Source organism: Dama dama, chromosome 5 (genome assembly GCF_033118175.1).
Source record: "Dama dama isolate Ldn47 chromosome 5, ASM3311817v1, whole genome shotgun sequence".
In the NCBI taxonomy this organism is placed as follows: Eukaryota; Metazoa; Chordata; class Mammalia; order Artiodactyla; family Cervidae; genus Dama; species Dama dama.
This window is the reverse complement of record NC_083685.1, coordinates 117,104,966-117,123,060: the sequence shown is the minus strand read 5'-3', so window position 1 is coordinate 117,123,060 and position 18,095 is coordinate 117,104,966. Positions and strand designations below refer to the sequence as shown.

The following is an 18,095-nucleotide window of genomic DNA, read 5'->3' as shown; positions in this document are numbered from 1 at the left end:
CAAACTCTCAAAACTCACTAATAAGAAAAGAAACCACCCAATACAAAAGCAGACTAGATATCTGAATAGACACTTCACTAAAAAAGATATTTGATGGCCAATAATCATATGAGATGATTAACAATAAGCACAATATTGTACAGCAGATCCCTAGAACCTTTTTATCTTGCATGTCTCAAACTTCACATCCCCACTGAAAAGCAGCTCCCCATCTCCCATTCCCCACAGGCCCTGGTCACCACCATCCGGCAATCAAGCATTTATACACAACTGTTTCCCATCCCCAACACCCCAGTGCACTGCACTATGTACAATAAGCTATTGTATTGCTATTATTAAAGATTTTTATATTATATTGTCTCTGACATAAGATAGCACGGTGGTTAAGAGCACAGGCTCCAGAGTCTACCAGACATGAAATGAATCCTCACACTGCCAATGACTAGACATTGTAACTCTAAGCAAGTTAGAAACCTTCCAAAGTCCCAGTTTCTTTACTACTACCACTTGCATCAGAGTTATGAGGATTAAACAACATGTTTAAAACTCTTAGCATTGTGTCTGTAAAGAATAAGAACCCCAATAAATGTAAGCTATCATTTGTTATCTGTTTAAAAGTTTCCTATTCTCAGCATTTGTCTCAAGTGTTTTGGGAAGTCTATTGTATTCTATTAATGTGAGGATAAAAAAGGTAAAAGGCTTATTTTACTCTGGGAAATAATATTTTGAGTCTTTAAATAGCCTGAATATTAAATTTCAGCTTTCAGACATTGGTCTTAGAACATTTGTTGAGAAAAACTTTGGAGTCATTACTGAGTGGAATTTTCAGGAAGGAAACAATGATCTTTGAAAAACAGTAAAAGAAATAGGGAAAATCCAACTCTCCCTAATGTTGCCAATTTTTACACGTTTCCTCACATTTAATACCTCAAAATGTAGGAAAACTATAAAAACAGTAAAGATTTTAAAATGTGAAACATCTGATAAAAAGTACATAACTATATCAACATTGTTTTTTGTTATTAGATTGTTGGTCTTGAAGGTGAGATTTTTACTGGGAAATCAGAATTGGCTAATTACTTGAAATTTAAGATTAAACATTTTTAGACTGAACACTCAGTGATGAAATAGCTATGACCCTACAAAGGAAATTCTCCAGTGCTATATTTTATTAGTATCTGGGGAAGTTATTCCATAAAAAATATTTGATTATATACTGCAAGGTTGGAACGCTTAAGATCATTTTACTGAATCAAAAATGTTTTACAAAGTGTTACCTAAATAAATTTCCTGGCATTATGGTAACTTTAATAAGATTTAGTCACCTTTGGAGAAAATAAATAGAAAGATTAACTGGGAAGCTATTCTTTAAATCTCATTTAGATCAAAACATAAAAATGGCTTAATGGTTATTTTTCTTTATTGCACTTAAGGCGTTTAAAAACATTTTCAGTGATTTATTTCTGCAGAATTGATGATCACGATTGGAATTCCTTTCATGTTACCCCACAGCCTTTCTTCAGTAGTGTGTTACTTAATGCAAGAGGCTGATCTATGCCTGATAAAAGACTAAATGGTTTATAGACTCTTCTCTCTCAAAGGTTAATTCTCTTTTTTCAGGTCTTTCTTGGGGAACTTTGGTGTGTATTAGCCACTGTTCAGGCTTTCAAATTTTAAGATAAAACTTACCAACTAAAGCTGGTTTACATAAAAACCAGACCTGTGGGCCTGTCTGTAGCTACTTTAACAAGTAGTGATCCATTTTAAAAAATTACAGTTTGACTACTCCAAAAAGTACAAATCCGTTTCTAGCAGACATTCAAAGACATCCAGTTTGAGCACTGCATTTTCAAATTTTAGGGTACTATGCAAAAGAGCTGGCTAGGGGTGACAGCATCAATTCATACACCAAAACCTACAACCTACTCGAATATTTATATATAGGCAGTTATGTGCATGCAACTTTATTGCTGGATTTTCAACTTACCTAAAAAGAAAGAAATTTAATCTTGTAAAAAATAAAACAATGTACAATGAGACAGAAAAGACTGATGGAAATATCCCCTTGTAAATGTGAGAGCGAGCCAGGCAATGATGAAGATGACTAAGCAACCTCAGGGATGTGTGACTCAGTGGTTTAATGCAAGCTGATTAGCTTCATGACATACATCTTAGTCATCTTTAGAAAGGAGTCATTGTTTTGGAAAAGGAAGGGACTCACAAATGGCAAGAAGCCCTGATTGTATTTGATAAAAATTCAATTATTTGCTTTGACAAAGCCAAGTTAACAGTGGCAGGGTCAATTTCACATCAGTTCTGCCAGTGAGTCAAGACTATCACTTGCATATATGCCCCCCAACCTAGTATCTATTAAAGCTGCTATTACCTAAATCCAATGCTTGTGTATGGCCATTTATGTAATGGGATTTAGTAAAAGTCCTAAGGAAACCAACACATATCGAGAAAGGAAATTTTAATAAGGAACATATAATCTCTTTAAGCAGAACAGCGTGATTATGATTTCATATCAGGCAGGTTCCAGCATCTTATCATTAATAATCTGTTATTAATTTACCCCAAGTAGCTACCACTATTCAAAGTCATTATGCTATGGTATGCTCTGCGTATTTTAATGCCCCTGGTTCTATTTATATATTCCGTCATAAGATTTACAACATTTATGCATAAAAACCAACACCCTCTTCTTTCCTTTTACTGGACAGCAAACTTAGTTTCTGTCTTTCTCTGGGTAAAAAGAGATTCCATTATGATGGTCAGAAAGAGTGAGACATTTAAGGTCTAGCATGAAACTCCACATTTACACAGTGTGATTAAATTAAAAGTGGACCCTCAAAACAATGTTTAAGACTTGAGTTAAACACTTGAAGGTTTCAAATTAGTATCTGTTTAGGACATTCAGGCTTTGGGACCCAAAAGGCACTTGCAGTAGGTTAGTCAGCTGCATACTCTGCACTGGGACACAATCTACTGTAACTCTTTTGTCATTAGAGTTCAAGCTCTAGGATGGTTGCCAGCTAGGAAACTACTAACTTGCTGAACTAAGACTCTGACCAGTGCACTCATGTGACCTCCTTCTCATTGTTGGGCTGGGTCTCTGGAAACATAAATTTTGCTAGAACAGTTGTTCAAAACAGCTGTCATGAGAGGTGAAGGAAAAAAAAGGTTCTTTTTTTTTTTTTTTTTTTTTTTACTACTGAAGCAAATGTTAATACTAATGCCCAACTTGAAGATCCAAACTATAGCTCATGGATTATCCCAGCAACTTTTGCTTCGAGCAGTCAAAAGACTATTATTATGTTCAAACAACTGCAGTTATTATTAAGGTAACTGCTTAAATGAACTATGCCTCTACTATTAAACTATGTCCATGAATAACTTCTAACCAACTCACAAACTACACTTTTTCATATTTCTGCAAACAGGCTGTTGTGATCCTTAAAGGCATAAAACTAATTGTGAATTACAATGGTATCCTCTAAATTTGTTTTTCTTAAAGTGTGATCTTGGAACCCGTGGGGCTTCCTAAGACGCTTTTAGGGGTCCACAAAGGCAAGACTATTTTCATAAGAGGTTATTTGCCTTTTCCCACTCTCATTCTCTCACAAGGGTAGGGTGGAATTTTTCAGAGCTTACATGATGTTAACACACAATGGGTCTACTATTAAAAAAAAAAAGATAGCAGGTATTTCTCAGTTTTAATCTCTAATGTGGTAAATATCAATTGATATAACTCACATAACACAAACTTTGTAGGGTCCTCAATAATTTAAGGGTGTAAAGAGTTCCTGGAACCAGAAAGTTTGTGAATCACTGCTCTAAACAAACTAGTATGGGACTGCCTGTATGAAGTGTCCAATGCTTGCCACCTCTTCATATATTCAAGGGATTTTATTTCAGATAATCTCTATACTTGAAATCTGCCCATAAATTTAACACCTACTGGATATCCTACATTGTACATGACCATTAACTACCTTCTGTGAAGATTCAGGTTCATTTAAAAGCAGAACTGTGATTTAAAAACTATCTAACAGGACTTGTTTGAGTTACACTTTAAAATATAGAAAGATGTATCTCTAATGTAGAAAGATATATCTTAATGTGCACTAAAGAAGGTTTTCAATCACTTTATTACTTTTTGGGGGTAAAGCTGCTTTACTTCAATCATAACCAGAGTTAGGGAAAGATATAAAACTGAAATACAACTGCAATTTGTATGTTCCTTTAAATAAAATTAGAAAATGTGATGTGACATGTCTTTTTAAAATTATGCCAGGAAAACAATATGATTCTGTTTCTATAACAAAATGTAATGCTTTAGATATAACAGTCACAAATTATAAAGGCTTGCCAAACAGGTCTACAGAAACACAAGGAAGTCTGTTCCTGTTTGCTTTCCTTTCTTGTTAATGTCTAAGCTATGGAGTTCATTTGTAAACAGTAATCAAGATAACATGTTTTTGAGGGAAGGCTATTGTCTAGGGCCTCAAAGTTCTAAATTAACATAAACTAATTTTAGAAGACAAAATACTTCTTAGTAAACACTCATCTCATGGATTAATGCACTCATCTGGATGGCATGTTCCAGCCTTTGACTGCTAAAATGTGAAAGAAAAGACAACTTTAAGGAACTGAAACACTAATATCATAATACCGTAGCATCTTCATCAATGGATGTCTCGCTGATCCTGTCAACTACACCAACTGTCTCACTGTATCTCACTGTGTACACTGTTCACGGAGCCCAGGGTAGGCAAGGTGGGAGCAGGGAAGCTGGAAGAAAACTCAAGGAATCCTAGGAACTGCAGACACGTTTCTTCTCTCCTGAGTGGCACAGCAGCTGGAGTGGCAGACAGTGCTGTATCCTCTCCTCTTGGGGTTGACCCAGCGGACACAGCCTTAATGCAGTCGCAGAGACTTTTTCAGGTGGAGCTTATATTTGCTTACAGAACATAAGTAGCCTGTGGTCAAGCGAGTACCTTGTGATGTGCATGTGCGGTGCTATAAGTGATCTTAGCTGTTACATAATCATCATTTACAAAATGTGGGGTGAAAGCGAGAGGGTGTGGGGCGAGGGAGGCTGACCACACCATCTTGGCTGATTTGCTCTTTCCCTACAGTGGACAAACTCCATCTTTAAGTATGAATGTAAACAATAAGTTGAAACCCTATCTGCAAGGGACAGGATATTTTTGTGAGGAATGCATTATTCAGGTGGAGAGCTTCCTAAAGACTTAGGTATGTTTTGGAAAAAATCTTTGGATTCACTTTAGGCTGAAGCTCAGTGAAATGGAAAAGATTTTCATTGTATTCTTTACACAGCTGATATCTATGTATAAACATCAAACTCACCAGGGTGTATTTGTCAAAGATCTTACTAAATCTTTAGATACTAAAAGCAGACATGTGCCATCAAGTATCAGTGGAGCCCAACATGCTGCTGCTAAGTCACTTCAGTCGTGTCCGACTCTGTGCGACCCCAGAGACAGCAGCCCACTAGGCTCCCCCGTCCCTGGGATTCTCCAGGCAAGAACACTGGAGTGGGTTGCCATTTCCTTCTCCAATGCCTGAAAGTGAAAAGTGAAAGTGAAGTCGCTCAGTCATGTCCGACTCTTAGCGACCCCATGGACTGCAGCCTACCAGGCTCCTCCGTCCATGGGATTTTCCAGGAAAGAGTACTGGAGTGGGGTGCCATTGCCTTCTCCAGCCCAACATGAAGAGGTCTCAAAAACACACAGCTGAACCATCTGTAAACCAGACAGCTAGTGGGAAGCTGCCGTATAGCACAGAGAACTCAGCTCAGTGCTCCTGATGACCTAGAGGAGTGGGATGGGGGGTGGGGAAGGCAGTGGGGAGGCTCGAGAGGGAGGGTATGTATGCATATGTACAGCTGACGTACTTTGTTTTACAGCAGAAACTAACACAATGTTGTAAAACAATTATCCTCCAATTAAAAACATTTTTAAAGTACACTACCAAAAAATACACAGCACAGCTGTATTATACAAAAAATACACATCATTAATTTTGTTTTTGATGTAGTGTCAAATCCATTATTTAATGACTAGCAAAGCATCAACAATATCAGTATGTTTTTCAGAATGTGATGCAAGGTTATGCCAATGTGGCAGATTTTCAATCAAATCTGAAGGTCTAGATAAGATTAACAGTTGTAGCCAATCTTCTTTATTATAGCCATGCATTTCGGCCTTGGCACAAATAATTTATTTGCTCTTTGACTAAATTTATTCAGGCTTTGGACATAATCTACCAGCATTAAAATAGTATTTGACATAATTCCACTTTCCGGGATAAGCAACTAGTATGTGGCTAACTGAAGAAATGATGAAAAGCAAGATAGACAGGATTGGGAACTAAAACCATGTTGATGACAGGTATGGTAACTGTAGCAACACAACCAATTACTTCACGCTTATAGTTGCCCAGCCATCAATGAAAAACCATCAGTATAATGACTTCCAGAATGGACAGTAGGCATATGTTTTTTGAGTCCCTTCTTGTGTGAACTATGCATATGGTGCTACACAGATTACAGCAGGGTATGGGACGGGGTGAGGAGAACAGAGCAAAGATGAAGACAGTCTGAAGATAAAATAAGGTGCACCTGATGTAGTAGAGTTATGGATTACTAGATACGAGAAAAAGCGAGACCATTTGTTAAGACTATCACAGATTGGTTCATTTGTGTAAACAAGAGGCACAAGCAGAGATACCAATAACAGGCTTCTCAACTAGACTGTGGTTTTAACAAAATGAAAGTCTTCAAAAGGATCAGGTGCCTGACTGCAGAAGCACAAAGAGCATAAAGAAACAGGTATCTGAGCGGGAAAGGATAAATTGTTTACATGCTGCCAGAATAGGACTAGAGGCACTAAAATTTTAAGTAAATAAAAGCATTTTATTTAACTAGAAATGGCCACTAGACTGTAAATAAGATGCATTCTTTAATCAAACACATAATTATCAGCATCAAGTTCACCTGAAATAGGATGAGGGCTGAAATTGATCAATAATTACTTCTAAAATCCAAGACCTTAAAAGACTTTCCCCCATCAACACCAGCCCTTTCCACTTGTTTTCTTTCAGAATTTCAAGGAATCAATGCTTCCAACTGTTGGTAATCCCACTGCCTTTCTAGGATGAGTACAACGTATGTGTTCCTCTTTCTCTCTAGATACAGCAGAAGTGAACTGGTGACATGCCCACATCTTAAGGGAGGCTTACATAAGTGTGGAAATTGGAACTAAAAGAACTTTTTGCCTACCGCGCATTTCCATTTTCCCCTGGGTACCCCCATGCAATGCCTTTCTGTGGTTCTAACCTCTTAAATCCTGTTGTGTACGAGCACCAGCCATGCTCTGTCTTGGCATTCGAAGAGAAGTTCTCAAAGGTGTATGTCTCTGTTCATCCAGGTAAGCGAGGTCCTCCAAGTGGGCAGAGCTTGTGGCTGATAAGACAGAAGAGCTTAGTCAGAAGACAGAAGTTTAGAAAACTTTCAGTTAGTCTGTATCTCCAAACTTTGGAATGAGAGCAGACACTTAACCGAGAATTTGCTTAACTCAAAGTCCCCAACAATGTCTGAAACATGGGCCGTAGAAACATGTCAAGAGTTGTCTGAAGTTCCTTTTTCACTATCAAATGCCTTAGTTTATGAAGAATACTTGCAACATGCTGGCAAACACATTACCTGACAGCACAGATGATTAGTGTTTGCTTCTTTTGGGTCACAAACCCATTTGTGTAAACACCATCAGTGAAGAAATCTGTTCCAAATTATATTAAGATGTAAAAGGATCATGAAACTCTATCTTTGACATTTTCCCTTCATGGTAAAGAATGAAATACAAAAACACTGAAAATAATTTTTACGTGTGTATATGTATGTATATAACAGAAAGGTGGACACCTGGGACAATGAACAGAGAATTGCACATACTGGGCTGGCCAAAAAAGTTCATTCAGGTTTTTTTTCCCCCAATAGGATGTTATGGAAATGTGAGCATTTAGGGAACTGCCAATGTCCCTGAATTCCAAAAAACATTTGTTGCTCTCTGAAGATAATCAAGTGATAATGGCGTCCCACTGCATCTGTAAATCTTTTAACCTCTAACCTAGCCACAAAAGAGAAAATGGTAGAAGAGAGTGGGAATGTATTGCCACTGCTATACACTGAGAGCTGTTGGGTCCACTCACAATGAAGAGAAAAGTGAAGAAATCAAGAATCAGGAAGTAAAAAAAAAAAAAAAAAAAAAGAATCAGGAAGTGCTGAAGACAAAAAAGTTTTTAACAACAAAAAAACTTCTGTCAGAAAATGGTTGTTTAGGACTTCCCTGGTGGTCCAGTGGTTAAGAATTTGCCTGCCAATGCAGGGGACTCGGGTTCACTCCCTGGTCTGGGAAGATCCCACATTCCATGGAGCAACTAAGTCCGTGCACCACAACTATTGAGCCTGTGCTCTAGAGCCCGGGAGCTGCAACTGAAGCCTTTGTGCCCTCGAGTTCATGCTGAGCAACAAGAGAAGCCCCCGCTCACCACAGCCCACGTAGCAGCAAAGACCCAGCACAGCCTAAATAAATAAAATTGTAAAAAACATATGTTTTAAAAAACTGTTAATTCAGTCTGTTGCCAACTATGTAGGGTGCGCTGAGGGTTAGTTCAGTAATTCCACGACAATGATTTACTGAGAGCCTTCTACGTGCCAGGTTTTGTTCTCACTGGCTTTGTTGCCAGTCTACCTCTGTGACTGTTTTATATAGAGTGGGTGAGAGGAAGCACACTGAGACCGCTGAGTTCCAATGAAGCATTGTCCACATCCCCAAGCAAGGTTAGGACACAAACAACAATAAAGTGGGTTATGAAAAGTGGCACAGAGAAAGTTACAAAGTGTTCCATGAGGTGAAAAAAAGAAAAGATGGGGAAAATCAAAGAGAGGGAGAGGAAGAGAGAAAAGAATGCAAAAATAAGTGCAAGAGACATTTACCCCCTTCACTCTTCAATTACTGCAACTGTTTTATTTACCTGGATCTACTAGAAACTCAGACAAAAGGAATTTATCTAAATTACACATATCGTTTTTTAAAAAGAAATAAAAGTCTCTGAAAGTCAGCCCAAGGAACTTGAATCAAAAGGGAAGACAAATGCTACATTACATACCACAGGGAGGAAGAGGATATCAGAAGAATAAAAAATAATCTTGATTTATGCATTCTGAAAACCAAACTATCCAGAATAGATAACTATCTAATCTCTTATTTAAAAATACCATGGACAATGACACCACCCCGACTGGGGTACAACACACTAAAATGATCTGACATGTTGTATATTTCATTGATAGTAGGCAGAATGATAATAGAAACAAAGAACATGAAGTATAGCAAAAAGTTTTGTTAAAAACATAAAATCTCTTCTTTTTATACATTATATCCATCTATGAATCTTTTAAACTACAGGAGATCTATACATGGAGTACAGATTCAAACTAAGTAACAGTTACATAATCCATTTTAATTACTTTGTATTAAAAAAATATTTTGGCATAGCTTTCGTTTTACATGTTCAATTTCTTAAATTCAGTGATGAGTTACTGGCAGCTTTTGTAAAATATAAATGTTTAGTGTGAACTTAACAAGTTTTATTAAACTAAGCCTTACCTCAGTAATTCCTAGAAAATAAATATCAGTTGTTCTATTGTTTTTTTCTCACAAAACAAAAAATGAGCACATTTTTCAATTCAGACAGAAGACATTAGAAGAAAAAGAAAAAATACTGTAATCACTGAACTGAATAACAGTTCATTCCTTTACAAGTCCAAATACTTACAGGCAAACTGAACTAAGGAAAAGCAGAGATATTCAATATTAGGCACAATAGCTCTCAAGTCCTGATTCAGGGCTGAGATCTGAAACCAATGGGAAACTTGTTTTAATACGGACTGCAACTGAGTTATGGTTACCCAAATCTATTAAGGAAATCAGTCCTGAATATTCACTGGAAGGACTGATGTTGAAGCTGAAACTCTAATACTTTGGCCACCTCATCCAAACAGCTGACTCATTTGAAAAGACTCTGATGCTGGGAAAGATTGAAGGCAGGAGGAGAAGAGAATGACGGAGGATGAGATGGTTGGGTGGCATCACCGACTCAATGGACATGAGTTTGAATAAACTCTGGGAGTTGGTGATGGACAGAGAGGCCTGGCGTGCTGCAGTCCATGGGGTTGCAAAGAGTTGGACACAACTGAGAGACTGAACTGAATTGACTGAAGTCTATTAAAACATTCAATGCTTTTCTTATTTTAGCAATTAATATCTTTTTTTTTTTTTTGGCTGGCCTCTGAATCCATCACTATTTGATCAAATAATCCAAAATAATTTCTTTACTTTTTTCCTTACTAAATTATTCTCCTTAGTCTTATTTTGTTTCTTTCTGCTAAATCATCTTCAAAATTCTTATCCTTCAAATACAGTATTTAGAGGCATGTGAGACAAATATTGGGAAGATCAGCCAGGAGACTGTGTGCTGGTGGCCTTTGTTTCACCAACTGTACAGACCTGTATTCTTCAGCACAGTCACATGAATCTTTTCCATTTGCAAGCCACTTTCTGAGAAAAAGTCTCTGTCATACATTGTCAAATATCTCACTTACCATCAGAACTTGCTCAGGCTACCCTTTTCCTGTTTCCTTGATAGCTGCCTTAGTCAGAATTAACTGCTTCTCCCTTTCAGCAATCACATACATATATGGCTAATTAGAACTTGTGTTATTCAGCTTATTGTTTACATGTCTGTCTTCTCTTACTAGATTATAGTGAGTTCCTGAGGATAAAAAGGCAATGTCTGATTCATCTTTGATAACTCCATTCCTAAATTCAGAGCCCTGCAAAAATGCTCCATACAGAACTAAATTCCAGGCTAGTCCTACTCAGATTTAGAGATCTGTCTGGCTCTGTCCTCACCTCCCTCGCTGTTCTGCTTAATGTTGAGCAGACATCACCATGCTAACATGCTTGGCTCCAATGACATTCATACTATCTTCCTTCAGATACTGCTGACCTTTTACTTTTTTCTAGAACACATATCATTTTCTATTGTACTATATAAATTACTTGTTTATGTTTATTTTACTTTCCCTGGTGAGAATGCAAGTTCCATGAAGGTGAGAGTCTTTGTTTTGTTTATTGATAATTCTCAAGCGCTTTGAAGAGTGCCCGGCATATATAAGTGCTAGTCTAACGACTAAATGACTGTGTTTAACAGACACATTTGTGTTTTGGCTATATTTAAACAATCAATGAATAACAAATTTGGGCTTTGTCTCCCTGGGTTATCTGAAAGCTAAGGATGAAAGAGGTTGGCAGCAACAGTATCTTGCACATCATCATTCTAAATGAACACTGGTGATAGATCTATGGGGATGTACATATTCCCACTTCATAGTGCCACTTTTACTGTGAAATTGTCCTGGCGATTTCTTTCGAGATAATTTTGTCAAATTAAATTAGTACTATAATATGTAATGAACAAATACAGATACAAATATAAGATAGTTTTTTTTGTTTTTAACTGAAGGGATAATTGCTTTACAATGTTGTGTTGGTTTCTGTTGCCTAACAGTGTGAATCAGTTATAAGTATACATGTTCCCTCCCTCTTGAGTCTCCCTCAAACCCCCTCCTCCCACCACCCCATCCCCCCAGGTTGGCAGAGGGCATGGAGCTAAGCTCCCGTGTTATACAGCAGCTTCCCATTAGCTATCTATATTACACGCGGTAGTGTATTTATGTCGATGATTAAAAAAAAAGATAATTAGCTGAAGTGAATTGACAAAAGAAGAAAACCAAATCAACAATAAAAAATTTTATGTGCAAAGAAAATGCTTTTAAAAAGTAAGCCCATAAAACTATGTCACTAAAAGGAAGGCCTTGTTTTCAGAGAAGGAAGAGGGAAGTGGAAAAGGGAGCATATATTTTCCTGGGATTTCATCAGATTGGAACAGCTGACTCACTGACAGAACAATTAACTGACATACTTCTTGAATTTAATACACAAGTGGGCAGGAAAAAAATCCAGCAGACAACATTTGGTACAAGACATTCCAGAGGCAACTCTCTATTATAGAGTTTGGAATCAGTTTAAATCGTTTCTTCTTATATCAGTTGCCACTTACACAAACGGACTTTAGTAGCATAACTGCCGTTCTGGCTGACCTTAGCAGGGAGCCTGGAACGATACTTTATGTTTGCTACAGCCTGGGCAAGACGCCACTCTGCTGTCCCAACACCACTGATTCATAAAGCCAACACTCTGACTGTGGAAAAGCCCATTTCTGATTTCTTTCTTTTTGTAAAAATCTTTATTACAGTTTCTGATTGAAAACGAAAGTGTTAGTCACTCAGTTGTGTCCGAATCTGCGACCCCATGAACTGCAGCCTGCCAGACTCCTCTCTCCATGGAATTCTCCGGGTATGAATACTGGAGTGGGTAACCATTCTTTTCTTGAGGGGGTCTTCCCGACCCAGGGATTGAACCCTGATCTCCTGTGTTGTAGGCGGATTCTCTACCATCTGAGCCACCAGTTTCTGACTGGATTCATTTAAATTCCCCAGATTCCCATTTTGCATTTACCTGATTTTTAAGATCCTTTCCTTAGGAAAATGTGCAGCTCCGAACATTAAGATGTTGATGGTGAGAGTTTATATTTTAACTGACTTCTGTTGTTGGATGTTTCCATAATACTCTTTTATATTCACACAAAGCACTGAGAACAGCTGTTGTAAGTGAACATTTCCTGCTTCCCATATCCCTCCAATTCATTGCCAATCTCATTTTAAGACATCAAGGATGACCACAGACAGCCTACTCTGATAATTTCTGCCAGGCAACCACAAATCCACGAGAGTTCTTTACCTCCTTCCAACACAACAGGCTTAAAAATAAATGTTAATAGCAATTTACATTTTGAAAACAATAAAAGACAGTTTTTATTTTTTCCTATTTTAGAATTTTAATTTAAAGTTGCATAAATATCTAAATTTATATTCAAAAAACAGAGTTGCTCCAGGAAAAACCCAAGCCTTAATGCTAGACTGTCAAAACTCACCTTTTATCACTTCATTATTCAAGTTAAAAGTTTTTGTTTTCACTAAATAGTACTATCAATAGTGTTATCTTCATATGAGGCATATGAAACTTTCAATTGGTACATTAACTTTAGACTTCACTTGTTTAAGAATCTTTATGTTTCTATAGCTAAGTCTAACTGACCAATATATTTATTTAATCAGACCTATTTTAGTAATTAATAAAAAGGACATGATTGCTCAAAAAATTTTATTACCTATATTTCTTCAATTTATGTTGTAGTGAGTTGAAAATCTCCAAAATTATTTTTTTTTAAATCACCATTAACATTAAAATTTTTTTTATTGTGTCATCAAGGACATTCTTAAAGTGGTTTATCCATCTTTTTCTTTTTAAAACTGTGAGTGGCTATGGTTTATGTTTTTAAAATATTTTTTACTTAAAAAAAAGTGTGGGATCTTCGTTTCCCTCCCAGGGATTAAACCTGTGTCCCCTGCATTGAAGCGTGGAGTTGTAATCGTCTGACTCCAGGAAAGTCCCACCACAAGCATTTATACATGCTGACTCTATTCCCTGCAAATAAAAGTGTTATAAAAGCCACAAATCCTTTCCAAGTCTTTTCAAATTCAAGAATCTTACAAATAACAGTTTTATTCTTTAGAGTTCAATCCTGCATTAGCCTCAAATAATTCCTTGACAATTTCCTGGTCCTGACAGATGTGGTCCTACAGAGATGGCATAAAGCTCAGGCTAAAGAGGATGTTTCGTTTCCTGAAGCGAGAAGTCTATAACACAGCAAGGACCAATCAAACAATTAATCCCCCAGGTTTTTTTTTTTATTTATCTAGTTATTTATTTGGCTTCAGTGGGTCTTATTTGCAGCACAAGGGGTCTTTTGTTGAAGCGAGCAGGCTTCTCTCCAGTTGTGGCTCACAGGCTCCCGACTCCAGAGCGCTCAGGCTCAGTAGTTGCCTGCTGCATGTGGGATTTTAGTTCCACGACCAAGGATTGAACCTACGTCCCCTGCATTGGAAGGTGAATTCTTAACCCTTGGGCCACCAAGGAAGTCCCCCCCAGGTTTTTTTTAAGTGATGCAAATGGTATTTTCATATCATTATTCATCATTAATTAATCTCTAAAATAAATAATTACATCAGTCATACTGAGATAAAGTTTAAAAAAACAATGGAAATTTAAAAGTTGGGTTTGAAAAAAAGTCTTTTATTTTTGGCATTCATCACCCCCATCCCATTCATATGCTTAGAACAATTTAGTAAGTATAATATACTAACATTTCCCCCTATTTCAAGGTCATCTCATATTTGAAATCCTCAATTATTCCTGTTCACCAAGGAGATTTGAGCATCTGCTCTTCCACCACCTTGGGGAACCGCCTCTGTGTACATGTTAGAAAGTGAAGGAAAACATGTATTTGCTTTGTGTGCTTCGTTGCTCAGTCATGTCCGACTCTTCGTGACCCTTATGGACTGTAGCCTGCCAGGCTCCTCTCTCCATGGGACTTTTCAGGCAAGAATACTGGAGTGGGTTGTCATTTCCTCCTCCAGGGTATCTCCTGACCCAGGGATCGAACCTGCGTGTCCTGCATTGCAGGGAGATTCTTTACCCACTGGGCCACTGGGAAAGTCTAAAACATGTATATCTAGAGCTAAAATGAGAAGAGAGGACCCTCCTGAGCTAAGAAAATATACTTCAAAAACTGATTTAGAGATCTAATCACATAAACTACTGGAAACTGTGACTTATCAAATATTTACACACATCACATGGTTAGCAGGTAGAAGTAAATTTGTCTTTCTACATTCTGGAAACACTTTAAATTCTGGAAACACTTTCAAAACTATTAAGTTTTGAAAATAACTGAGAAATCTGGTTTATCCTCCTCCCTCTGTGTGAGGATGTGAAATCATGGTTTCCAGATAGAAAAAACAACCCAACACAAACTACTTCTGACCTATGATTTGCCTTGTAGGTTACTAGTGGTCAGTTTGTATTACATTCAACACTGACAAGAAAAACTCTATAATGAAGTATCTTATTCAACACAGTAAATGTTAGACAGTATAAACCCTATTCTAATCCTAATCCCAGGACAGAGCTATTGAAGAAGCATGATTAGTATTGCTTAAGAACCAGAAAATCTCTGCTAGCCAGAAAAGCCAGTGTTATGAGATGACCATTGTGATAGATGAAAACATAATAATTAAGGTTTATAGGAATAACAATTTAGACTTATATTATCCCTTTTATTTATGTTTTAACATGGGGGAGGGGAGAAGGAAACGAAGATAGGAGAGAGCATTTAAGTATGTAAGTAAATAATTTTCAATATTCAAATTAAAATAAACCTTAATAACAAAGAAAAGTCACTGTTATGATACCTGATATAAAGTTTCCTTTCTATTAAAGTGATAAAAAAAAAAATGGCACCAAAAGCATGGTCCACAGAAAAAAGTCAGATAAACTGATGTCATCAAAATTTTTGTGTTTCAGATAAAAGGGTAAAAAAGATGTGGTATACACACACAATGGACTATTACTCAGCTATAAAAAAGAAGTGGTATACACACAATGGACTATTACTCAGCTATAAAAAAGAATGAAATAATGCCATTGCAGCAACAATGAAAGACCTAGAGATGATCATAATAAGTGAAGTCAGAGAAAGACAAATACCATATGCTACCACTTACATGTGGAATCTAAAAAGTGATACAAATGAACTTATTTGCAAAACAGAAATAGGCTTACAGATATAGAAAACAAACTTACAGTTACCAAAGGGAAAAGGGGGGAGGGGAAAATTTGAAACTTGGGATAAACAGATACACGCTATTATATAAAAAATAGATAACCAATAAGGACCCACTGTATAGCACAGGGGACTATATTAAGTATCTTGTAATAACCTATGATGGAAAAGAATCTGAAAAAGAATGCATACAAATATATATGTATAACTGACATACTTTTACTGTACACCAGAAACACTGTAAATCAACTATACTTCAAAAAAGGAATAAAAATTTCAAAAGTTTTATGTTTCAAAATATACCAATAAGAAAACAAAATGATAAACAACAGACTGGGTGAAAATATTTTGCAAACATATCTCTGATAAAGATTTGTATACAGAATATACAACAAATTCTTACAACTCAATAATAGGGAGACAGATGACCCATTAAAAAATAGGTATTTCACCAAAGAAGACATATGAATAGCTAAAAAGCACACAAAATCAGCTCACCATCATTAGTCACTAGGAAAATGTAAATTAAACCCACAACAAGACAGCATTTCACGTCTGCTAGAATAATCATAATAAGAGGTAAGACAGTAACAAATGGCAGAGAGGAGGTACAGAAACAGGAACCCTCAGACACTGTGGGTGGTACAGACACTTTGGAAAACACTTTGGCAGTTTCTTTAAAAGTTAAACATAAATTTACCCTATGATCTAGCAATTCCAATCCTAGATATCTATTCAAGAGAAATGAAAACATGTATCTACTCAAAGACTTGCATAAGAATATTCATAGCAGCAGTATTCAGAATAGCAAAAAAATGAAAAACAACAACAACAACAACAAAAAACCCCTCAACGTTCATCAACTGGGGATGGACAGATAAAATGAGCTACAAGTATACAATGGAATACTATTTGCAATAAAAAGAAACAAACTTCTGATAGCTTTAAGTAAATCATCCAGTTGTTGAAATTATCCGAATATTTTTAATCAGCACTAAAAAGCAGGTATTTTTTCAAAGATCTAGTTATGTCACCTAGGACTGTTATTTCTAAACCAAAGACAAGGGAAAACCCTTTTAGAAAGACAAGAATCTAAACATATACTTTATATATATTTAGGTTGAGGTACAGTTTAAAAAGTACATAAATCTTACATGTTTAGCTCAATAAATTTTTATTGTGTATACACCAAGGCAACCACCATTCAGATCAATATAGAGAAGGCTTCCTTAATTGATATTCCCACCAAAGGTAATCACTACTTTAGTTTTTCACCATAGAAGTGCCATAGCTTTGGCTGTTTTTCTGAACTTTATATAAATATATGTACTTCACACAGTATGCACTCTCCATGATGTTGTCTGCAGTGGTAGTACATTCTTCTTCTTTGTTGTACACCATTCATCCAGTCTGTTGATGGACATGTGGGCAACTTTTTGTAAAACCTGAAGTTAGTATTGGGTTTCCCTGGTGGCTCAGTGGTATAGAATCTGCCTGCCTTTGCAGGAGACATGGATTTGATCCCTGGGTCAGGATGATCCCCTGGAAAAGGAAATAGCAACCCACTCCAGTATTGCTTTCCTGGAAATATCATGGACAGAGGAGCCTGGTAGGCTATAGTCTACCAGGTTGCAAAAGAGTCAGACACGACTTAGTGACTAAACAACAACAACAAATGTTAGTATCTGCCTTGGGTAAAACAATGAATCTCAACAGGCATGTATGCTCAAGAAGGGAAATAATTTACAGTCTCTTCAGTAAACTCAAAAGAGAACAAAAGAAGCTTATACTTCTGTTTCCTATGAAGTGCTCAGTGCCCTTCTCAACAGAGCCAGAATTCTCTTAGGAGTCACTGCAGCTTAGTTAAGAAGTAAATTGGGATGCACCATGAAGGCTGGTAGCTATAGTTTCCATTTTTATGTAAGGATCTAAATGCTTCTCTTTCGGATAGACTGAATTTACCTAGCAATTTCTCATAAGTTATAGCATTCTAGGATTCTAAAATGACATCATGGCTGGGGATCATCATATTTAAAAGAACCTAGGAGAGAAAATTTTGTCATTATATAGAAGTGAATACTCTTTGAGAAATGAGTATTAACACCTTCCACAGTCACTGATGTTCTGGATGAACCATTCTCCTCATAATCACATCTGATGACAGATGCTGATGGTCTCCCAGAGGATGGAACAAAGAGTAT

At 36.8% G+C, this 18,095-nt stretch overlaps 1 protein-coding gene across 3 annotated transcripts in view; it reads right to left on the bottom strand.

Moving 5' to 3' along the window:
- The window catches only part of TANC2 (tetratricopeptide repeat, ankyrin repeat and coiled-coil containing 2), a 386,861-nt gene that overhangs the window by 110,055 nt on the left and 258,711 nt on the right, over positions 1-18,095 (bottom strand). For all 3 annotated transcript variants that reach the window (XM_061144314.1, XM_061144315.1, XM_061144317.1), the window contains one exon: positions 7,364-7,489. In XM_061144314.1, coding sequence (XP_061000297.1) covers positions 7,364-7,489 — 126 coding nt within the window. The remainder of the gene's footprint in view (positions 1-7,363; positions 7,490-18,095) is intronic.